The 22,510-nt window shown below is 39.1% G+C and overlaps 4 protein-coding genes across 6 annotated transcripts; 3 read left to right on the top strand and 1 right to left on the bottom strand.

The window, feature by feature from the left end:
- Positions 1 to 481: 481 nt before the first annotated feature.
- On the bottom strand, positions 482 to 11,798 carry LOC147168714 (septin-8-A-like). Of its 3 annotated transcripts, XR_015095972.1 has the most exons (11): positions 11,539 to 11,798; positions 8,016 to 8,130; positions 7,720 to 7,915; positions 7,399 to 7,585; positions 7,164 to 7,325; positions 6,084 to 6,180; positions 5,839 to 6,007; positions 4,178 to 4,310; positions 3,927 to 4,114; positions 2,563 to 2,652; positions 482 to 1,339 (listed from the first exon to the last, which is right to left on the bottom strand). XR_015095972.1 is itself a non-coding variant. In XM_086084834.1 (10 exons), the coding sequence occupies exons 1-10, from the start codon at positions 11,590 to 11,592 to the stop codon at positions 1,285 to 1,287; spliced, it is 1,356 nt and encodes a 451-aa protein (XP_085940960.1). In that variant the 5' UTR covers positions 11,593 to 11,798; the 3' UTR covers positions 482 to 1,284. The 3 variants fall into 3 exon arrangements, 2 of the variants coding, with proteins under 2 accessions (XP_085940960.1, XP_085940961.1); XM_086084834.1 differs by lacking the exon at positions 2,563 to 2,652; XM_086084835.1 differs by having other exon boundaries at positions 482 to 2,652.
- A 1,363-nt stretch (positions 11,799 to 13,161) lies between these two features.
- Positions 13,162 to 15,985, top strand: sowahab (sosondowah ankyrin repeat domain family member Ab). Its single transcript, XM_086085783.1, has one exon. The coding sequence runs from the start codon at positions 13,265 to 13,267 to the stop codon at positions 14,363 to 14,365; it is 1,101 nt and encodes a 366-aa protein (XP_085941909.1). The 5' UTR covers positions 13,162 to 13,264; the 3' UTR covers positions 14,366 to 15,985.
- Positions 15,986 to 16,558: 573 nt separating this feature from the next.
- Positions 16,559 to 20,289, top strand: gdf9 (growth differentiation factor 9). The gene is made up of 2 exons (XM_086085782.1): positions 16,559 to 16,959; positions 18,648 to 20,289. The coding sequence occupies exons 1-2, from the start codon at positions 16,578 to 16,580 to the stop codon at positions 19,520 to 19,522; spliced, it is 1,257 nt and encodes a 418-aa protein (XP_085941908.1). The 5' UTR covers positions 16,559 to 16,577; the 3' UTR covers positions 19,523 to 20,289.
- A 468-nt stretch (positions 20,290 to 20,757) lies between these two features.
- Positions 20,758 to 22,478, top strand: uqcrq (ubiquinol-cytochrome c reductase, complex III subunit VII). The gene is made up of 3 exons (XM_086085086.1): positions 20,758 to 20,828; positions 21,365 to 21,551; positions 22,298 to 22,478. The coding sequence occupies exons 2-3, from the start codon at positions 21,398 to 21,400 to the stop codon at positions 22,390 to 22,392; spliced, it is 249 nt and encodes an 82-aa protein (XP_085941212.1). The 5' UTR covers positions 20,758 to 20,828; positions 21,365 to 21,397; the 3' UTR covers positions 22,393 to 22,478.
- Positions 22,479 to 22,510: the final 32 nt, after the last annotated feature.

Genomic DNA, 22,510 nt, shown 5'->3' on the forward strand with positions numbered 1-22,510 from the left:
ACCAATCGCACGACGGGAAGGGAAAAAAGCCACTTGGTGAATGCTGCTTCTTACAATCATTTCAGGTTACAGTTATTAAATAAAAATAAAAAAAGTAACACATTTACTATAAAATTCACACGAAAACGCTCAAGTCTAACTCAATTATAGATCATTATATGAAACCTGACCAGCATGCAAACTTTAAAGGCTAGATACTGTAAGTAAAAAGATTATTGGGCAATAAAAACTGTCATATTATAAACCTAATTTAACGTTTCTGAAAAACCTTTATTGAAATTCAGTGCAGCAAAATGACATAGTGGCTAAGACTTGCTGACCCCTTTTTCAACATGGACTTTGTTTGATCAACATGAACTCCTAGTGGGAACTTTCTGGAACCGCGCAGAAGCAGGCCAGATCTGTTTCTCACTTAACAGCTATTTCTCTTTAAGGCACATTCTTGTTTTGATGTCAAATTACAGACCAAACAAGGAAAATATTCATTAAAGTTAGTCTTTATTACATAAGATGGCCAACACAGATCAAACATTTGATCTTACATATAAAGATCTTGTGCGTGTGCAAATGACTGTTCTGACAATTATATCAATCTCGACTCTACACAAGCACCATAAAATGTACTTTCATAAAACAGCTCAATATATGCTTTTTATTATAAAATTTATAATTTTGCTTATATTTATTCCTATTTATACTTACTGATGATGATGTTCTTGCCTCTTCTCAGGTCATGGTTGAAGTATTTCATGGTTCAAGACAGTATTTCTAATGTTTAACAGTAGTTCAATGGCCATATTTTGATGCAGAATTGATAAGCTGTTTTTATTGAATCACATAAGATCATAGAAGTGAAATAAACATTTCCGGTTATAACTGTTAGTACAACAAAGTGCTGATTATGACAATGAAAGCCTATTATGTGTATAATATGGAACAAAAAAAAGTTTATTTTTGTTACCAATAAATCCATGTTGTTTATGGTATATACAGTATTATTTCACAGTGTAATCAGTCAAAAGTACACGGTAAAATGAAGGAAGGGCACATTGAATACGAGGACTTCTCTATTAAAGGAATTTTGATTCTTGAGGAGATGGCTATATATGTCATGCACATTTCCATGCTACGTAGCAAAGAGTAGAACACACGAGGAAGACTCTCGCCAATTCATTTCGGGCGATTTAAGCGCATTTCTCCTAAAAGTGCACATTCGAGTGTCAAAAATAATACACTTGCTTGTCCGTCTGTCACTTCACGTCGACGTCGTTAGTAGAAAGTCTTCTAATTCAAATTCCTGGACGAGGTTAAGGAGCACGCAGAGGGAAGACTAAAGAAGCTATGGGGAGAAAAGACAACACATGAGCAATATATTGTACGCACAGCATGTTAGTTGTTAGTGAAGCCAAAAATGCAATTTAGCTCATTGTTTTTCAAGGCGCGCCTGTTAATTCACTAAAATGCTTGGGTCACATTCGGTATTAAAAAGCAAGAAGCCTTTGTTATGGGGTACACTTAGTGGAGATTGCATTGGGGGCGCTCACACATTCGAATGAGATCCAACACATCAATTACGCCTTTTTTAAATATTAAATGTAATTGTTAGAATCAGAAAAGTATTAAGAGGAAGTCAACCCCCAATTTTTTTTGACAATAATATATTCTATGCAGCACCACTAGTCTGGTTAATATTGCGTTAAGCAGCAAAATTCAGCCGTTTTTATCCATCTCAGGGGGCGACCATTTTGCTTTGCTGTCGACTGAAGATGACATCGATGTTGCTCAGATCTCAGGTAACAACCAATCACAGCGCAGCGTCAGGAAACAGATGAGCTCTGATTGGTTGTTGCCTGAGCGCTGAGCAACATTGATGTCATCTTCAGTCAAGGGCAGGTGACAAAATGGCCGCCCCCTAGGATAGGATGGATAAAAACAGTTGGATTTTGCTTCATAACTCATATTCTAAAAATGTAATATTAATCAGAATGTCATATTTAGACGAGTGAGGTCACATATAGCATATTATTGTCAAGAAATGTTTCAGGTTGACTTCCAACTTTTAGTTTTATTATGAAATGAATCGTTCTAGCAGTATACTCGCACCTAAGATGTTAGGTTTTTGTAACATAAAAAGTGAGACTTTTTGTACAGGTCATAAAAAGATTTTGAAAACCTATTTTGGTCTACTTTATCACTAAAACCTGGCAATCGAACCTTATACAAACTATAGAATCTCATTCAATTGTGCAAATGTACCTAATGATGTGACCAGGGAGTTTAGCATTTCTGTACATAAAATATTCCAAATTAGAATCTGAACTCTATTATACAATCATCAATCATGAGACTATAACTTCATATCATAAAACGAATACACGAAAGTCACAGATCCGTTCATTGTGAACGGCCCACTGATCATGTTAGCACACATTCATGGCAAGAACATAGAATAACAGCAGCATTGAAAACACTCCATTGATTTGTTTTGATGTGTCTCGCCGAGTCAGCGTCAACGCAGTGAGCAAAGCTAGCGTTATCATCAGTAAGTAAACAGTGGATTACATCAGGCGCATTCATATTCAGGCTGACCGACCGACGTTGATGGCGGACGCATTCATGGCTTCCCCTGGATGATTTTTTTCTGTAAATCAACTGAAAAGGGACAAGACATACAACAACAAAATATGGCGGGAGGTAAACAAACACAGGATTTAAAAGGCAAAAGGATCACGTCACCAGGGATGGGATAATGTAATCGGTCTTTCATGTTTTACGCAGCGTAAACTCTTGTCTTTTACGGCTCACTGTTTAAATCCCGACCAATCAGGTGTGTATATTTCCTGCACGTAAATTCCTCCCGACATATGGCGTGTCCTCCTGTGCAAAATAATTTGGTACTGTGAGGTCAGCCGTGTCGACAGTGAGACCAGTCGTATGTAAACACAATTGCCCCTGCCCGGTGCCGTCTGGCAGGTCAGCCCGCCGAGACAGAAGCATCAGGCTGTGTCAAACTGTGACACATCCTACTGCGTCTGGGCACATAGTGTCACTCTCAATCTGTCCCTGGATCAGTTTCTGAGCAATACATGGCTCCTGGGAGGATGTCACTACCTCATTAATCACGTCCCGTCCACATCGGCTACCGCGGAGAATACGGGCCGCGCTTGCGTGAGAGCCTTTAATCGCGTATCCTTATTTGTCTTACCCACCTCTAAGGTCAAACGAAATATGTTACTGGATGCTGCTTCACCTCACGCATGTTTGGATTCAACAAATATTTAACTCATTTAAACCCAAAAACGTGTAAATGCGTTTTTTTAATACTGTGTCCTGCACTCCCCCAAATCGTATTTATACGTTTTATTCATGCTTGAGCATACAAAAGGCTTTGATATGGTTTCTGACATGAAGAGGTCGCTTAAAGCAATGGTAGTTATTATGAAAACGGCCAGCAGGTGGCAGCAGAGTATAAGAGATCAGCCAGGGCCACGTTGCAACAAGCTCTTTCAACAGAATAATGATGAAGATTAGCTATATTCTAATGCTAATTGCTACAAAACGGAAACATACAAATATACCTTTTTTTCCTGATGAAAGAAGAGACTCTAATCTTTCTTTTGGTAGGTTCCGTGTTTTTATAGCAATACAACACAATATTCTGTGGGCCTTGCAAAATCAGTCAAAATGTAGTATAACAGCCGGGAGCAAAGGGGGTTGCTTCAGTGAAAATGGCTGGAAGTGAATGAGTTAATAAGAAACACTGTAATGGATATAGGTATATTTTTAAAATGTGTTTTGAGGGCTATAAAATCTATTTAGTTGAACAAAACTGTAGCAAATATTTTTTGAGAGCTGTTTCCAGCTAAGTGATTTAAAAAAAAATCGAATCATTTGCACCCCAAAAAATGAAAGCAAAACGGACTTACTTTTTCTTGTCCTTGTCCTTTTTGAGAGGTTGAGAAGCACCTTGGAGAGCCTGACCCATCAGTGTCTCTGCAGCAACCCTCCTCCTGTTGAAAGCGTTCATCTCCTCCTCCAGCTCCCGTCGTTTCTCCTCCAGGTTCTTCTTTTCTTCCTGGTGCAGCCGTTTGAGTTGCTCGAACCGCTCGTGGAGCTGGAGACCAAATAAAAGATTAAAAACGGGGTCAACGTTCCCCGACGTGTTCTTCGCGGTAACCTCTTTCTCCTTTTCTTTCAGCTCTGCTTCGGTCTCCTTGACTTTGTTGACAAACATCTGCCTCATTCCTTCCTCCTGGCGTTGCAGTTCTCGAATGAACTCCTTCCTCTTGGATTCATACGTCTCCTGCAGGCTGCAGATCATGTTAGTTGCATTTTTATTCCTTTTTACGTTGATAGAGTGTCACGAAAATGTATTTACAGACTAGGGTGATAGAGTTAAGAGTGAATAGCACCGGGCGATTATGGGCAAAAAAAAAAAATCACAATTATTTTTGATGAATATTGAAATGACGATTAATTTGTAGATGTCAAAGCATACGTGTAAACAAAACCTCGCTTTAAATTTTAAACAACCAGAATATATATGAGTATTATTAAAAAACGATAGCAATATAAAAAAAAACAATAAAGAAAAATGTGTACTGGCTGTTCTTGCTGTGTGCGCCTTGGCCTCTTAGGGGCAGTGTGGCGCCGCGTATGCCTGGAGCAAACACTTAGATTAAGATAAGAGGAGTAGAAGAAGAAAGTTGTGATTCATCTTTATGAACTCATTCACTGCCATTGACGGCTATATACGTCAAAAATTCATTTGAACTATTTGTATTAGTTTAACATTATTCCCACTTTTGTTAACAAGAGTATGAAAACCTAGGGGAAAAAATATTGTACATTTAGAACAGATACCAAATTTGTGATTAATCGTGAGTTAACTAGTGAAGTCATGCGATTAATTATGAATAAAAAATGTAATCGCCTGATAACCCCTAATTTTTATTAAAATGTTCTTTAAAAAAAAAAAAGATTATTTAAAAAAAGAAGAAGAAGAATTAAAATTACTTTAAAAAAAGAAGAAGAAGAAAAGATTATTAAAAATTAGGGGCGTAATTTTTCCGTAATTAATCACATAACTTCACTAGTTAACTCACGGTTAATCACAAATTTTATATCTGTTCCAAATGTACAATCATTTTTTTCTAGGTTTTCATACTTTTGTTAACAAAAGTGGAAAAAAATATTCAACTAATAGAAATAGTTCAAATTAATTGTTGACGTCTATAGCCATCAATGGCAGTGAATTTGTTAATATAGCTAATTTTTCACAGATTAGGAAGAATGTATGCCTTTAAGTATTGCTATATTCCCTTTCTGTATGTGTTCCTAGAGGCTTTGTCTATGAATATTTATTATTTGAAGGAATATCACTCCTGGAACTCAATGCTAATTTTCTATTAGCATATAAATGGGATTTTACACTGACTGCTAGCATTAGCACCGGTGATATTTCTACGTGAAAGTATGTCGTGTATGTAAATGTAAAATGTGTGTAATTCTTTTGGTTTAGTTTTATAGTAAACTAAACCTCAAGTGTCATTAAATAGCTTAAAACACGCTCAGGGAGAGCAGAATCATTTTTGCCACACACTTTCCGCGCAAGTAATACGATGCATTCAGTGTTCTTTCACAACGTAGGAAGTTGGAAACTCACACACCGCGTCGTTTGGCACATTAATCGTTTTTCTTCAACTATAATGTTTTTACGATCATGAGAGGACAAATTGGAAAAAGCAAATTCCGATTCATCGCCCAGCCCTACTAACGAATGTTAGCACTTCAAACCTTGTGTCCTTGTGTTAAAAAACGATTGAGGCCTTCTCTCACCTGAACGACTGGCTGTTGGGGTCCGCGTCCTTGAAGCCCATCTCCTCCAACTTGCAGCGGCGGTAGAGCTCATAGTGGCGAGCGTGCGTCTGCTCACGAAGATCCTCCATGTTCACACGCAGCAGCATCTCCCTCAGTTTCACAAAATCACAATGGCTCTCATTCTCCACTAGCGGACAAAAAAGATAAGAAATCCAGAATCCTGAATGACTTTTTTTTAAACACGTGCAGGTAGTTGGACTCACCCTGTACTGACCCCCAAGGGTACAGTCTTGCTTTGACCATTTTATTGCCTACTTTGACGTCTTCCACACTGCCGACAACAGCGAATGGCAGGTGAGTCTGTAGTAGAAGATGAAAAGCACCCGTGTCACGTTCGGAGACATTGTGCTATCTTGATGAATATTTTTGCATGATTTGATGGCAGCAAATCGTGCCATTCAAAATATGTAAATGTGAATCCACGGTCAAGAAACATCGGTACTAGCTCATGCACCCGCAAAGGGGTGGCAACTCCTCTTGCAAAGGAACCAGCGCCATCTAGTGGCTCTCCCTAGCATATAACAGGAGCACAAAACTAAAACAATCAATTGGTGATGATTTAATTTGACGTTTGGAATTATTAAAGTGGAAATCGATCTTAAACATTTCTTGACCATAATATGTTATGTGCGACCTCACTAGTCTAAACATGACATTCTGATTAATATTACATTTGTGGAAAATGAGTTATGCTGCAAAATCCAGCCGTTTTTATCCATCTCAGGGGGCGGCCATTTTGCCACTTGCTGTTCACTGAACATGACCAAGTATCAAAATGGCCGCCTTCTGATATTGATAAAAACTGCTGAATTTTCCTGCTTATCTCATATTGTGGAATATGAGTTATGCTGCAAAATCCAGCCGTTTTTATCCATCTCAGGGGGCGGCCATTTTGCCACTTGCTGTTCACTGAAGATGACCAAGTATCAAAATGGCTGCCTTCTGATATTGATAAAAAAATGCTGTTTTTTCCTGCTTATCTCATATTATGGGATATGAGTTATGCCGCAAAATCCAGCTGTTTTTATCCATCTCAGGGGGCGGCCATTTTGCCACCTGCTGTCCACTCAAGATGACCAAATATCAAAATGGCCGCCTTCTCTTATTGATAAAAACTGCTGGATTTTGCTGCTTATCTCATATTCCACTAACGCAATATTAACCAGAATACTGTAGTTAGTCTATTGGGACTGCATAGAACATATTATTGTCAAGAATTTTGTTTTGTTTTGTTTTTTAAGGGGGGGGGGGGTAACTGAGTGTGTGCGTGTGAGAGCCCCCACATTCATCGAAGAGTTGATCTCGGCCACAGCTTCATCCTCAGTGGGAAACTGGTAAATCTGCACTCCGTTGCTGACCAGCTCGCTCATGATCTTGATCTTGAACTTGTCCAGTTCACTCCTGGACACCGTGTCTGCCTTCGCGATGACAGGGATGACGTTCACCTGCAAGCCAAGACGACGAATCTGACTAATTGCACTTAAGCGTCAAAATAAAACGCCGCAGTGCCGCGGTCACCTTGCTGTCGAGCTTCTTCATGGTGACGAGATCCAGAGACTTGAGGGAGTGGCCGTTGGGGGCGATGAAATAGAGGCAGATGTGGATTCTCGTGTCATGGAAATTGCACAGGGAACGTTTGATTTTGAGCTCCTCTTCGAGGTACGTTTCAAACTGGGTGTCAATATACTCCACGATGGGTTTATAGCTGCAAAGGGAAAGGAAAAACACATTGTTCTTATATATATATATATATATATATATATATATATATATATATATATATATATATATTATATATATTCACATCACTGTACATTTTCTATATGGTTTCACCATCACCTTTCTTCTTTGTTGATCTGGTCCCCGAAGCCGACCGTGTGCACGACGGTCAGCTTGAGGTTGACGTTGCTCTCCTGCAGGTCGTACGTGTGCGGCCGCAGAAGCACGTCTTTCTCATAGTGGCTGACCTCTTCGTTTTCGAACCTTGTGTTGAAAAGTGTGTTCATCAAGGTGGATTTGCCGATGCCCGTCTCGCCTACAGGAGGAGCGCACAAAGAAATGGCGGCTGGTGAACACGAGCGTGAAGGAAGGAAGGAAGAAAAAGAGGAGTGGGTTGATGTGGAGCTTTGACTTGCCTACGCAGAGGATGTTGAAGCCGAAGCCTTGTGTGACCGATTTGCTGACCAACTGATCTGGAAGACTGTCGAAGCCCACGTGGCCCCCGAGCTCCAAGGTACGTTTGTCTTCATTCTGAAGTGACGGAACACAGTATAGTAATCCGCACTACGTCACGGGTTCACCGTCATTTTTTAAATACAGTATTGTTACTCTATTTTGTTCTGCCGCCTGTTTAGTTTGACTGTATTCCACTGTTGACCACTAGATGGCAGCACATGGGTTTTTTTTTTACACTAAAGTTTACTGACAAAGAAGAATGAAAACAGGAAGTATTTCAAGTCATCACAATTTTTGATGAAGGTTATTGGTAGGGCTGGGTATCGATTCTAATTTCCTCAATCGATTTGATTTGTATTTATTATTATTTTTAAAAAATTGATGTGATTCCCTTCAGTTCAATCCGATATCGATTAATTATGGAACATCAATAAATTAAATAAATAAAAAATCCACAAATATTAAGTTCCAAAGTAAATTTTGCGGCGGCAGTAACTGGTCAAATGATTTAGTCTATTAATGAAGGTAACACGTGTTATAATCAGTTAAGTGTTACACAAACATTGACATCAGCAAGGAGGAGATGAAAACATTTTCATAATTCTAATTTAATAATTGTAGATATAAACTTAAAATATTCTGAATTGTCTTTGTGTGCAATAAGTCAGGTCTTTCATAAATTTAAGAAAATACATTTAAATTGATGTGAACAGTAAATTTCAAGAAAACAGTAAGATACAAGAAAAAATTGGCCTTTAAAATTATATTTTCTTCAGAATTTAATAGATATTTAAAAAATCGATTCATGGTTTTATGAATCGATATTAGGCTCGAAAAGGAAAATCTATTTGATATCGATTATTAGATTTTTTAAAAACCCAGCCCGAGTTATTGGATGTGAATCACATCTTAGAATTTTGATTAATCAAGATTTATCACTTTATAAAAAAAGGCTTTTTCATCATCATTTTTCCCCCGCCACCGGTTATGTGTTCATTCTTTTGACATTTAATGTTATGAGGACATCTTCAACATTTTTTGATCCACTGCACACGCTCATCCTCCTCTTTTTATAATCAGTTCATTACTTGCATAATTTAAAATGGGGGGAAAAATGACCCCAATATCTTGACATGAGCAAATATTCTAAATGTGATTAATCTGCGTTAATTTAGGATTAATGCGCTATTTTTTTTTTTTTTTATGAATTCATCGCGTTAACTTTGACAGCACTACAAATAACCTGACGTAAAATAACGCTTCATATCTGTGACAATAGATCGTTGTCTGTCAAATGTGCAAAATGTGACTTGTGACAGAACGTATTTACTGATCATCTTGTTTGCTGTTTATTGATAGACTACCAATTGGCCCCGCCGTGTTTGTATGCATAGTGAGATGTGCTGGTCCATGCTGATGAGAAACCGCCATTTGCAAGTGCTCAGCATGAGGACCGAGATGCGTTCAATGCGACATTCATCTGTCTCGGCCTCTTCAGCACACGCGTACAAAGGGCTCTTTATCTGGATGTTGTTTCACGGGATGGGAGGCTATCCAAGCCGCTAGCCCGGCGGTACCCGTCAGACCGCCCGGTCCTCACGGTTGACGGGTGCCGCGTTTTTGTAACTCTTAAATGTCATATCTATCAGTAAAAAGTCGAGAGCGTTGCTGAATGTTAGAGCAAGTCGTTTGATTCAGCTGCCACTTATCCTCTTAAAAGTCGATATCCAGCTTACCGTGTACTAGTATGCTCTTTGTCTCAACTCGACTTTATTTATAGAGCACTTTAAAATCAGCCGCGGCTGAAACAAAGTGCGGTATGTAAATAAATATTGAGCTTAAAACAGAAGACAATTGACTAGTAGGACAACCGCATCTTATCAGTGAGGCAAAACTAGTAGCTGACTGCTACTAGTGACAATATAAAATTATGCTAGCTAACTTGTGCGTCACTAGTAGTACTAGTAGTACACACTGACTAGTAACGTGTCGTGTTCCTACTATGCCAAAGCTGTCATACTAGAGAGCAGAAATGTCATACAGTAGTGGAAAAACTAGGAAGACGCAGTGGTTCTACTAGTGCAGCCTTGTCATTCCACTAGTGTCTTATCTTGCTACCGAGGATGAGGAGTGTACTAGTACATGATGAACCTTAAGCTGGAAATCAAGGATATTAAACAACATTTCCATAATAGTTTCACGGCGAGTATTGGTTACGAGGGGTGTGCCCAAAAAAATAGATCCTCATAAGAATCGCGATTCTCATTTAGTACGATTCAGAATCGATTTTAAATGTCCCAAAATCGATTTTATTTAAATTATTTCATACTATCTTGCCTTTGTTTGTGTCTGCCTTTATTGGGAGCGCTGTTCATGTTGTACCCCGATTTGACCACTTAGGGGCAGTGTGGTTCCACGCGGTCTGATACACTGTTAAGTTGTAGCCACGTTAGAGAGTAGAAGGAAAAAGTCACAATCAAGTTATTCCAATAAAAGTTGTTCTTTTGCAGCGTGGAGCCGTTCTTTTGAGTGATAAAAGTGCCGCGAGTAGCTCGCTAATTAGCATTAGCGAGTCAGACTGGAGCAGATCATTACGATTCCTTGCACATCTATAAATTGAAGCAAAAATCATTGTCAATCAAATCATTTTAAATCAAAAATTGTTCACAATCGAAAATCGATTCTGAATCTAACCCCTACTGGTTACTAGTAAGGCAAAACTGTCAACTAGTTGACAACTGTGAGCTTGTAGTACAACTAGTGGCATTATAAAATTACTCTTAGCGACTAGTGCTTCGCTAGTAGTGCAGAGACATCCACTAGTGCACAGTTTCGGATCATTAGTCACATGTATGTCCTATACTCGTGGGCAGAATGACATACAGTCGATAAAAACATTACAGGACAGTCATTATGTGTCCTAGTCGTTCTACTAGTGCATTGATATTTCTGCATACTAATAGCAACTTTGGCATGGCATCAAAATAAGCCTTTTGTGCTACGAACGGGGTCCAGAATGATGATACCAGTTGGGCCTATGGTGTTACTGGTGTCGTACAAATAGTATATTAAAAGATCTAATTGCGTAATAGCGGGAGTATGCGCTTTCCCATACATATTTGTCGTAAGTCGCGGAGCATTGCCGAACGTTAAAGCAAGTCACTTGACTCTGCTGCCATTTATCCTCTTAACCGCCCCCCGTGTTCCATTCAAACGAGTGGTTGACGCATTCGAGTGCGTATGCTAGGTCCAAAGCAAGGCAGCAGCACGGACAAAAAAAAAAATGAGACGTCTCCTATTTTGAAACGACAACGCATCAGTTGTCACAAAGTGCAGCCACAGGAAGAAAATCCGCATTTATCCCCGAGTCATTGTGCACACGCACTCTCAAAACACCCCCCCTCCCCCTCCCCTCCCATCCGTTCGTGTACATACACTCGAGTGGGGAAAACTCAATGCGTATGTGAAGAATGTCATACTCACGGCGAAAACGTCCACCTCGCTGGCCGCCATGCTCACAAGTGTCTCCCTCCTCATCACCGCACGGACGCACGCCGCTTTTCAAATATGGCCACTTGGAGGCAACACCCCGCGAGTACTGGAGGACGACATGACATGACAGCCCTCGTTTCCACTGGTGAAACGAGCCCAGTGCGGCGTCACTAGAGGTTGTTTTGCTTGTCCGAGTAATCCCCATCAACGAAGTGTTTTCCCAGTCAGGGCCTCTGGATGTAGCTGTTGCCATGGCAAACGAGCATGTGGTGAAAAACCCCCGTTGAGGACGGGATTTTAAATGAAAGGTTTGCTACACTGAGTGGTCAAAATTAAGTGGTAAAGAGACCGAAGAACCGAGTTGATTAAAACTCAGTTGAAGCCGAATCTTACCATTTTTAACTCATTCACTGCCATTGACAGCCATCGTCGTCAAAGATTCATTTGAACTATTTATATTAGTTTAACATTTATTTTCCATTTTTGTCAACAAGAGTATGAAAACCTAGATTTTTTTTTTTTAACATTTAGAACAGATATAAAATTTGTGATTAATCGTGAGTTTAAGTTCATGCGATTAATTACGATTACAGATGTTAATCGCCTGATGCCCCTAATTTTAATAATATTTTCTTTAAAAAAATAATATATATATAATAATTTTTTTTAATCATCTTTTTTTTAAAGAAAAGACTATAAAAAAAATTAGGGGTGTCACGCGTCAGGCGATTAAAAAATTTTTTGCGTAATTAATTGCATGACTTCACTAGTTAACTCACGATTAATCACAAATTTTATATCTGTTCTAATACAAAACAATTCTAGGTTTTCATACTTGTGTTAACAAAAGTGGGAAAAAATATTAAACTAATAGAAATTGTTCAAATTAATTTTTGACGTCTATAGACGTCAATGGCAGCGATTGAGTTAATGTTCTTTCAAGGTATTTTGGGACTGAAGTTACCAAGTCTGTTCGAATGTAATATTTATATTAAGCACATACACAAAACAATAGGCTATGAATGTATATTTGAGTACTAGCATTTGTGTCTTGAGTCGATAATGAAAGACAGAATAATTGAGCTATTTCTTTTTGTAGTGCAGTTAGATGCAAAAGTCTTTATTAATTTATCTATATAGCCCCCCCCCCCTTATTATTTATTTTAATTGTAATCGCGTCTCCACATAATTCATATTAAATGAATGCAGTCATGAGAAATCCTGATTCCAATCACTTTTTCAGCAGATTCTCAACCAATTTACTTAATAATTTCTGTGTCATTATTTCTATGGGATTAATGTGAAACCCTCAATATATATATATTTTTTAAGTAAACTACAAAACAACCCATTTCGTATTGTTGTTCTCATTAAAAATCTCACTATAAATACTCTACAGTCAGCCTTTTCAATGACAATAAATTAAATTTATTACTTAATACAAATATATGGCTGTTTTTTTTAATCAAGTGATTGATGATGCAGGCGAGGGCGAGAGAGAGAGAGAGAGAGAGAGAGAGAGAGAGAGAGAGAGAGAGAGAGAGAGAGAGAGAGAGAGAGAGCGAGAGAGCAGTGATGGGAGGGGGAGAGGAGCCGAGAGTCGCGCCGGAAGCTGCAGGTTGGAGCACACACAAACACACTCACACACAAAACGAGATCATCCCTGCCAGCACTGAGCCTTCATTTCTCCTCGCACCCCAATCGGACTTCAACACGGATGGCTTTAACTCAAGAGTCGGTTTTGTCTTTTTTACTGGAGCGGGGCGGCAAAGTGAGGAACGCCGAGCTGCTCGGCCACTTCGGCGCTCTCATCCAAGGTGGCTCGCCCGCCGAAAAGCAACACAATAGGGAGCTGTTCAAGAAGTTGGTCAACAGCGTGGCCGTGGTTCGCCAGACGGACGGGGTGAAGTTCGTGGCGGTGAAGAAGCGGTACCAGGATTTTGTGAAAGATGCGCTGCACGAGAATGTGTCCTGTTCAAACTCGACTTTGCAAATCGGTCATTCGGACGTGGAGAACGACAACAATGCGCGCTACACATCGCACATGAACTTGCAAAGAAGTAAGTCGGACGCGACTCTCAAAGTGTTGAACGTTTGTCGAGATCAAGCAGACAGCAGATCATCAGGATCAGGAGCTATGTTTGCCGTGGTGGCAGTCACGTCTCCTCCTGAGAACCCAAATTCTGCATCACAACCTCATCTTCCAGTTTGTATTGATGACAAAGCCCCGCAAAAATGGAGAAACGGTCACGCAGATGAAGCCGAGTGCTGCGGGTCGGTACCCCTGGACCCTCAAGCCCACGAGTGGCTGGTGAAGTGCGCCGCCGGGCTGTGGGGGCACGTCCACGCCATGCTCCTTCAGGACGTCCGCCTGGCCCGGAAGAAGGACTTCATGTCAGGCTTCACGGCACTACACTGGGCCGCCAAGGAGGGCAACGGCGAGATGATCCACCAGCTGATGGGGGTCGCCCGGAGGAGAGGGACGCGCGTTAACGTCAACAGCAAGGCCCACGGGGGCTACACGCCTCTACACATCGCCGCCATACACGATCACGCAGAGGTCATGCTTCTTCTGGTGCGACGTTATGGAGCCAGTGTGGACGAGAGGGATAACGACGGCAAGAAGGCCCGCCACTACCTGGGGCCGGGGGTGTCTGAGGAGGTTAGGGCCCTCGTGGGAGGTGGGCAGCTATCTAAATACTGGGGTAAAATGGATGACGAGGATTACCGGGAGCAGCCCAAAAGTCTCAACACCATCAGTAAGCTGTTCCAGCCGCACAAGAAGCAGAAGCATGCAACAAGACTCACTCACGACTAGTGAGACTCAGCAGCCGTTGCTTATCACTTTTCCAGAGATTGGATATGGCTCATCTGTTTTAACTCATTCACTGCCATTGACTGCTTTAGACGTCAAATATTCATTTGAACTATTTCTATTAGTTTAACATCTTTTCTACTTTTGTTAACAAGAGTATGAAAACCTAGATTTTTTTAAATTGTTCATTTAGAACAGATAGAAAATTTGTGATTAATTGTGAGTTAACTCGTAAAGTCATGCAATTAATTCCGGTTCAAAAATGTAATCGCCTGACGCTCCTAATTTTTAATAATCTTTTCCTTGCTTTTTTTTTTAAATCGCATCAGGCGATTACTTTTTTTAATTGTAATTAATCGCATCACTTCAATAGTTAACTCACGATTAATCATACATTTTATATCTGTTCTAAATGTACAATAAAAAAATTCTAGGTTTTCATACTCTTGTGGGAAAAAATGTAAACTAATAGAAAAAGTTTAAATGAATTTTTGACATCAATAGCGTCAATGGCAGTGAATGAGTTAAGGTCCATAGAACTTCACTCTTACTGTAGTGTAGACTGTATAGCAATGTCTGTTGTAGTACCGCAAATGACCTGTGGGAGGCAGCACTGGTAATCCAGACTGCCAGACTATTATACAAAGAAGAAAGACATGAGGCTAATGTAGTTTATCTGGCAACTACATTGCAGTTGTGACCTTTTCACCATGTCATTTTTATTGTGCATTGCGTTATTCATACTCAGAACCTATCAAAATAGGACAAATGACCCAGCTGAACAATTGTGCTTTCATCCATTTGGCTCATTTGGATGAAAGACAAAACCCAAAAGATATCTGATGTTAGATTGTGGTTGTCTCCAACTGTATGCATTTGTATAGTCACACTTTAGATCCCTTATATTTGACTAAATTACACATGCAAAATGCAGCACTTGTTTGTTTGTTGTTGTTTATCTATGTATAACTTCTATGTATTTATGAAATCCACACTCTAAAAACAGTTGGGTCAAAAGTAACCCAATTATGGATCAAAAATGGACCAATCCACTTTATGGGTCAATTTGACCCAACTTTCTGGGTTGTTTTATACAAAATGACCCTTTTTTTTTAACCAAGTAAAGGCTTTGACCAATATTTATGAGTTGTTTTACACTAAAATACACATTTCTTGACTCAAAGTTGGGTCAAATTGACCCAAGTAGAGGATCGGTCCATTTTTGACCCATAGTTGGGTTATTTTTGACCCAACTGTTTTTAGAGTGCATATGTATTCATAATTTTATCCTTACCACCTTGCCACTTTCCTTCCTATGAATATGAATGTTCTTTCTGTGACATTTTATAACGTTTTCATCATGCCACTAAATCCATTAAAAGTGCATTTGCATTTTGAGGGGATTTCTATAGAGTTTGTTATGCAAATCAGATCATTTTCTTGGTGGACACATGGTTGTCATGGATACAGGCACATGGGCCTCATTCTCTGGCAGAGAAGTAGGACGTGTTATTGATTAGATAATAGACACACATAAAAAAATATATAATTGCTCAAGAGCAAATGAGATGTTGCGGCCTTGACACAGTTTTACTTGGAAGTGACCCAATACAATATGGTGATGTGTTTAAAAAAAAATAAAAAAAATTAAAAAGGGGTCCTTGTGTGATTTTATCTGCAAATTGTGCATTATGAGTTACTATAGCAACACACTTTTTTGGGTGAAATTTATCTTTGTGTGCTCCTCAACTCACTTCAATATAGTTTCTTGGCACCAAAATGCTACAAGATGGCGGCGAAACAATGACATGCCCAGCATTGCAGTTCAGCGGATTCACCTGTTTCCTGATCTGTCCGTCCCCACAAATATTTTTATAGGCCTGTTGTTATGTAAAACAAAAACTGAACATGACATAAGAGCTGTAACAGAGATGATGATGACGAATATAAAATTATAATTAGCCTGTATAAAATAAATAAATAAATTAAGTAATAGTAAATCTATATGATATACATTTAAAGAACGAAAACATAAAAACATAAAGGTGCAGAAACATGGTTGGGGCTGGCGGCCTTGCCTGATGACGTCATAGGCGTGACGGTTGATTGACAACACCTGCGCTTGTTGGTCAGCCGCGCCACGTGCGCGCAGTTGGAGCTTCAGTGCAGCGATTTTTGCTTTGATTTCCCGGCCGGTTTCCCCTGTTTATTTTGGATGCATAAAAAAAAGCAAATGTTGACGTCAGTTGCCCTTCGTTGTTTTCGCGCTGTACTGTTCCTGTTGCTAGTTAGCAGCAGCCGCCCGCCGCCGGTTCGATGCTCCGTGGGCCGCGCGGCCTCCTTGAGCGCGTTGAGCCAGTACGCCTATGGCACCATCTTCTCTCCGCTGCTCAAAGCTCTGTCCGAGCTCGGAGGCTCCAAGTGGAACCCGGCCTCCGTGAAGAAGAGCAAACCCGAGCAAAAGTACATCAAGTATTTGACGGATACAGCCTTCAAGAGAACGCCCGGAGCGCAGAGGAGTTTGGAAGGGAGTGCGCGCCACAACGTGGTCAGATTGATCAAGCCGCAAGAGCAATGTCTCGACAAAAGCGATAAAGGTGAGCAGAAGTGCTCACTTTGAAAGCAACCACAAAACCGCCGAGGTTGTCGGGGTGGTGGTGGGTAGTCATATTATTAATGTTGGGACTTGTTGTGAAAGGGGCTCGGTCAGCAACTTTTACTGTCAAAAGAGCCATTTCAGGGTAAATTAATAACCGAAAATCTGTCTGGAGCCGCAAAGCATTTGAACATTGTGATAAAGGGAACAGTGTGTATAGTGTTAGTCTACACACAGAAATATGATCGTAGCATCCAATGCATATAGACCATTTTCTTCTTTTGTCTTCTATTTATGGATTATATTTTGTTGTCGTTTTTCATACTTATTTCTGGTATGCTTTTTAAAACTTTTCTGCCTTCCTGTCAAATTTCTGACATGTTTGACAATTTTATGCTCATATCGTACTTTCCTGCCTTTCTACTTCCTTTTTTGGATATTTTATGGCTGTTTTTTAGACCTTTTTTTTTCCAAAAAAATTGCTATAAATTTTCTGACGTTTTTGGCAATTTTTGTGATAATTTTATGGTAACTTTGGGGTATTTCTTTAGTTTTGGGACATTTTATGGTTACTTTTTGAATGTTTTCTTTTCTGCATTTTTTTAATTCAGTTTTCTCTCACTACGAGATATTTCAAGCCTAAATTAAGATTTATGTATTTTTTTACATGACAAATTCCCATTTACTTAAAAATAATAATTTTAACACAAACTTACCAAATAAACCTTATGATACATAGTCATTAGTCTAATAAAGTATATTTATTTGAAATGCATAATCCTCAGGTTTATGTATTTAGTATTAATAAAGTATAATTACTTTAAATTGATAATAATGAGAGGATTTATTTAAAATACATAAAGTATATTGTTTGAATTGCATAGTAATCAGGTTACCTATACACAATAAATGTTTTTGCTGTTGTTTTTTATTTATTTAAATGATTATGTTTTTGGGATGAAACTGAATGCAGACATCCCAAAAACGTAAACAAAAAAGTAATTATACTTTATTCATGCTAAATACATAAACCTGAGGAATATGCAAATAAATAGGCTTTGTTAGACTAATGAATATATATCATAAGTTTTATTTGGTAGGTTTGTGTTAAAATTATATATATTAAAAAAAAATTCCATGAGTGCATTTTTGGTCATTTAAAATTGTATGCAAATGTTCTTCTTATTTAATTTTAATTGTTTTGTTTTATTTATTTATTTACCTTTTCATCCACCTATGACTCTTTTTTTTTTTTTTTTTTTTTTTTTTTTTTTGACAACTTAATTTTAGACTGGCAATATTTCATTATTCACTTTTTATCTTATCATGAATTCATTAAAAATACAGTAATATTTTATCTAAAAAAATATATATTAAAATGTTTTTATTTCAACTCATTTTTATTTTCGAGATCCACAGGGAGCTAAAGAGAAAACTAAGCTGCAGGTTGCAGACCCCTGGGCTGGGCAAATAGATACCAGTCATTAAAATCCACAGAATTATACTGGAGTACTGTTTCTTTAGAATAATATTATTCAAGTAAATAGTTGTCATGCAAGTAACTATTTTTCATAATTCAGTAAATGCAGTAATAAAATTAAACCACAATATTTTTTTGCTTTGTTTGAATATTGACAGCCATTCTGATCTTATTTTAACCGCGTGTCGTTTCCCCCTACTTCCCTACAGAGAGTTTCACACTCGATCTGTCCTACAGTCTTGATCAAGTTCAAGGAAAAGAGCAACTCGCCAAGGCGACGCTGCTGTTCGGTCCGGCCCACATCAACTCCGTGTGCTTCCTGAGCATCAAGGAGCACGAGCACGCCAACAAATGTCCACTGTGTCCCGGCATCCGGCAAGCTGTAAACTTCACGGCCACCGCCGATAGCCCGGGAAGAGGGAACTGGGCGGAAGTCGACATCACGCCGCTGCTTCTGCCGCCGTCGCCATTCCCGAAGCGGAACGTCCACCTGCACGTCAATGTCATCTGCCCCGAGGAAAACGCTGGGCACGAAGACCCTTCGGAGTTCACAGTGGAGCCCCCCCCGTTGCTGCTTTATCTTCTCGACGACAGCAAAGCGCCACAGCAGCCGTTGCCCCCCATCTCTGCTGCCACGCTTAAAAATCAGACCATTTTCAATGCGCGTCGAGCCAAGAGGCGGCGAAGGAGGGAGTCCGCAAAGAGCAAACGAGGCGATAAAAGCCTGGACATCCACCTGCCGGAGCTTCTTCCCAGCTCGGAATTCCCCACGAGTTACTGTGCCTTGTATGATTTCAGAGTTCGGTTTAGCCAGCTCAAGCTGGATCACTGGATCGTCTTCCCGCCCAAATATAACCCGAGGTACTGTCGAGGCATCTGCCCGCGGACAGTCGGCTTCATCTACGGCTCGCCCGTCCACACCATGGTCCAAAACATCATATACGAAAAGCTGGACTCGTCTGTGCCGAGGCCGTCGTGCGTCCCTTCCCATTACAGCCCGCTGAGCGTGTTGATCTTCGAAGACGACTCGTACGTTTACAAGGAGTTTGAAGACATGGTGGCCACCAGGTGCACCTGCCGCTAAACCAATTAACAAAACCCAGCATTCTCACCCTCTTTCAAAATATTACCCTAAACCTTTGGCGCGCTATTCAAGTGTAAGATGTTCTGACCAGGCTCTGTGATTTCATCAGTGGTTAAAATCATTGTGCATAGAAGACGTTTGTTTACTTAAACAATGTATTTTAACATTGGGAAAGTAAGTTGAGCAATGTTTATTTCTTTTTCTTTTTTTTTGTTGTTGTTGCTGTTGTTGAAGCCTTATTAGAAAGGATGTAAATTCATCCTGTTTCATATATGTGCAATTGCGTCATGATATGAAACAAACAAAAAAGTAGTTAAGCATAGAATTTTTGTTTTTTAAACCTTAGTTTTCGTTAACTTATTTTGTGTGGTGGTCTGTTGTTTTTGTTTAATTTAACATAAGTATTCATTTTCATTCATTCTGGACCAAAAGAAGAAGAAAAAAATCAGTCACAAAATCTTATCAAACCTTTTACATATTATTTTATTCCTGAGCATTACAGACAATTGTCCTGAGTGGCGACTGTCTTCAAAAATGTCCACAATGAAAGCTGTCAAGGTGTCCCTGTGTATTTATTCCTTCTGGTCACTAAGTGACTGCAAACTGCTATGAATTTGTACTGGTTCAATGTGACTCCATGCATGCCATGTGTATTTATGCAAATGTGAATTCACTGTGTGTCTGTGTTCAACTTCTGGATATTCAAACTGATGAAAATAAGTCGACATTCTCTGAAGAGTTGGGAAATAAATAACATCATGCATACATTTCGTCTTTTGGTTTTATGTACATAAAAAAATTATGGGGAATAGCTTGTTAACACCTAAATATATATTTTTTATATGTCGTGTGCTGTTTAATTTATGGAACCTTATTGGGGAAAACTTTTGTTTAGGAATATTTTCGGGGTGTTTTTTTGTTTCTTTTTTTTTTGTGTGTATTTTTTTTTTTTTTTTTTTTGGAACGGTCCTGTTTATGGATTTTTAAAATTTTGGATATTTGTTTGTTTTTCCTGGATATTTTTTTGTGCGTTTATCAATCCTCCGTTTTTGGAGAAAGATTTGGGGAAACAAATCTGCAAAAACAGAAAAAAATACTCTGACAAACAAACTAAAACAATTATTCAAAAACAAAGGTCAAAGAAATAAATTACAGTACTCAAAACAATATATTTTTAAGCGAATGCAATACTTTAACCTCCAAACCGTTAGATGGCAGTATACCGTTACACATTGGGCTCCGTCTACATAAAGTCAAGAGGAAGGACAAACAAGGGGAACATTCAAGCGAAAGACGACAACGCACGGTAAGCCTCAATGTCATCAAACTAGTTTAAGCGCTCTGAGATCCACGACAATAAGGAATAACACTGATCCGTAGATCAAAAAGATCTTTATCCGCCTGTGAGGTGCTTCCTTTAACTCCATTACACGACATGGCTAAAGGTCTGATGTTTGTACTTGAGCCTGACCAACGCAGCTAATGCTAACGCTTAGCTTGTCGAGGCTGCTCTGTTGTTTCGCAACCATTCAGCACTATCTGGATTCATATTTTGGGTCGAATACCGGTTTTTAAGTTACTAGTTTGTGTATTGACATATCGTTTGTGTCGGGGAACTAGATCACATTATGATGAACATTGATGGATGGATTTCAAACATGAGTGCTGCCATCTGTACTTGCGGAATGTGATTTTTGTCGCTTATTGCATGTACAAACGTGTCATTTTCAATCACTTAGTAGCTTGAATTTGATTCTTTCTGGCTTATGTATTTTGTACTTTTGTTTTTGCATGTTCACATTGAAATGACGTCCTCAAATTGTTGCTTTTTCTCCTTCACAGTTCTTAGATTCCTTTGATTGGCATCGGATCAACATGGGTGGCAAATTTGGAAATTTGATCAAGATGAGGCACATCATCACATACAGCCTGTCTCCCTTTGAGCAGCGGGCATTCCCCAACTATTTCTCCAAAGGAATTCCCAACGTATGGAGAAGGTTCTCTGCGTCTTTCTTCAAAATTGCCCCTCGTGAGTATCTTCTATGCTTTTCAGTGTTATCATTGTGGTATGTTATTAAATATCACTAAAAAACATTTTTTTTGGGGGGGGGGAGCCTAATCGCCAACACTTGTATTAAAAGTTGTCTGTTCAGTGACAAGAATACATCATGAATGCTGCAGCACAGAAGGCTCATTCAGTTACCACCATACTTACTTTTACCATGAATCTGTTTTTGTATTCATAGCCTGGAAGTATTTTTAATGAAGATGTTTACTGTAGCAGGCTTTCCCCCTCTATTTTATTAGCCCACCAGGCTAAGTTCTCCCCAAATAAATGTTTTGAACTTGTACGCATGACTTCCCCATCAATGGATGGCGAATAGTAATCACTGGATGTTTTTCGCTACCCTCACCCCCCACTTGGATCATGATATATGATTGGAACTATTCTCTAATTGTAAATCTACGTTTGCCTCTAAAGTACTGTATAAAAAAACAGTAAAAAACTTTAAACGATTGACAAAAACCTTCTTTTTTTTTAACTGCAGTATTTCTTTTTTATTTATTTATTCATATTGCACATTTTGTACGTTTTATGTCTCAAGTCGTTACTTTTAAGACAAATTGTTGTAATTCTAAGCCATATTTATATTTACTTCACTGTAAAAAAAAAAAGAAAGAAAGAAAGAAGAAGAAGCAACTTTGTTGTTGGTAGCACACTGATATAAAAGCTGAACTAATAATGCATATCCTGATGCATATGTTGAATTGCAGCATTTGCCGTCATGTACCTGATCATTACGTGGGGCAACGCCACTCACAGGCAGAGCAAGAGGAAGAATCCAGCTGATTACGAGAACGAAGAGTAAACCATGGCCATCTTCCAGGCTTCTTCTTTTGTTAAATGCTGCTTCTGTTTCACCAATAAAGATGGAAAAATATTAATGTGAAATCAGTTCGGACTGTATCTATTGTGTGTTTTCTTAA

This window comes from Leptonotus elevatus, chromosome 9, assembly GCF_054856555.1.
Source record: "Leptonotus elevatus isolate MCC_2025b chromosome 9, RoL_Lele_1.0, whole genome shotgun sequence".
Classification (NCBI taxonomy): Eukaryota; Metazoa; Chordata; class Actinopteri; order Syngnathiformes; family Syngnathidae; genus Leptonotus; species Leptonotus elevatus.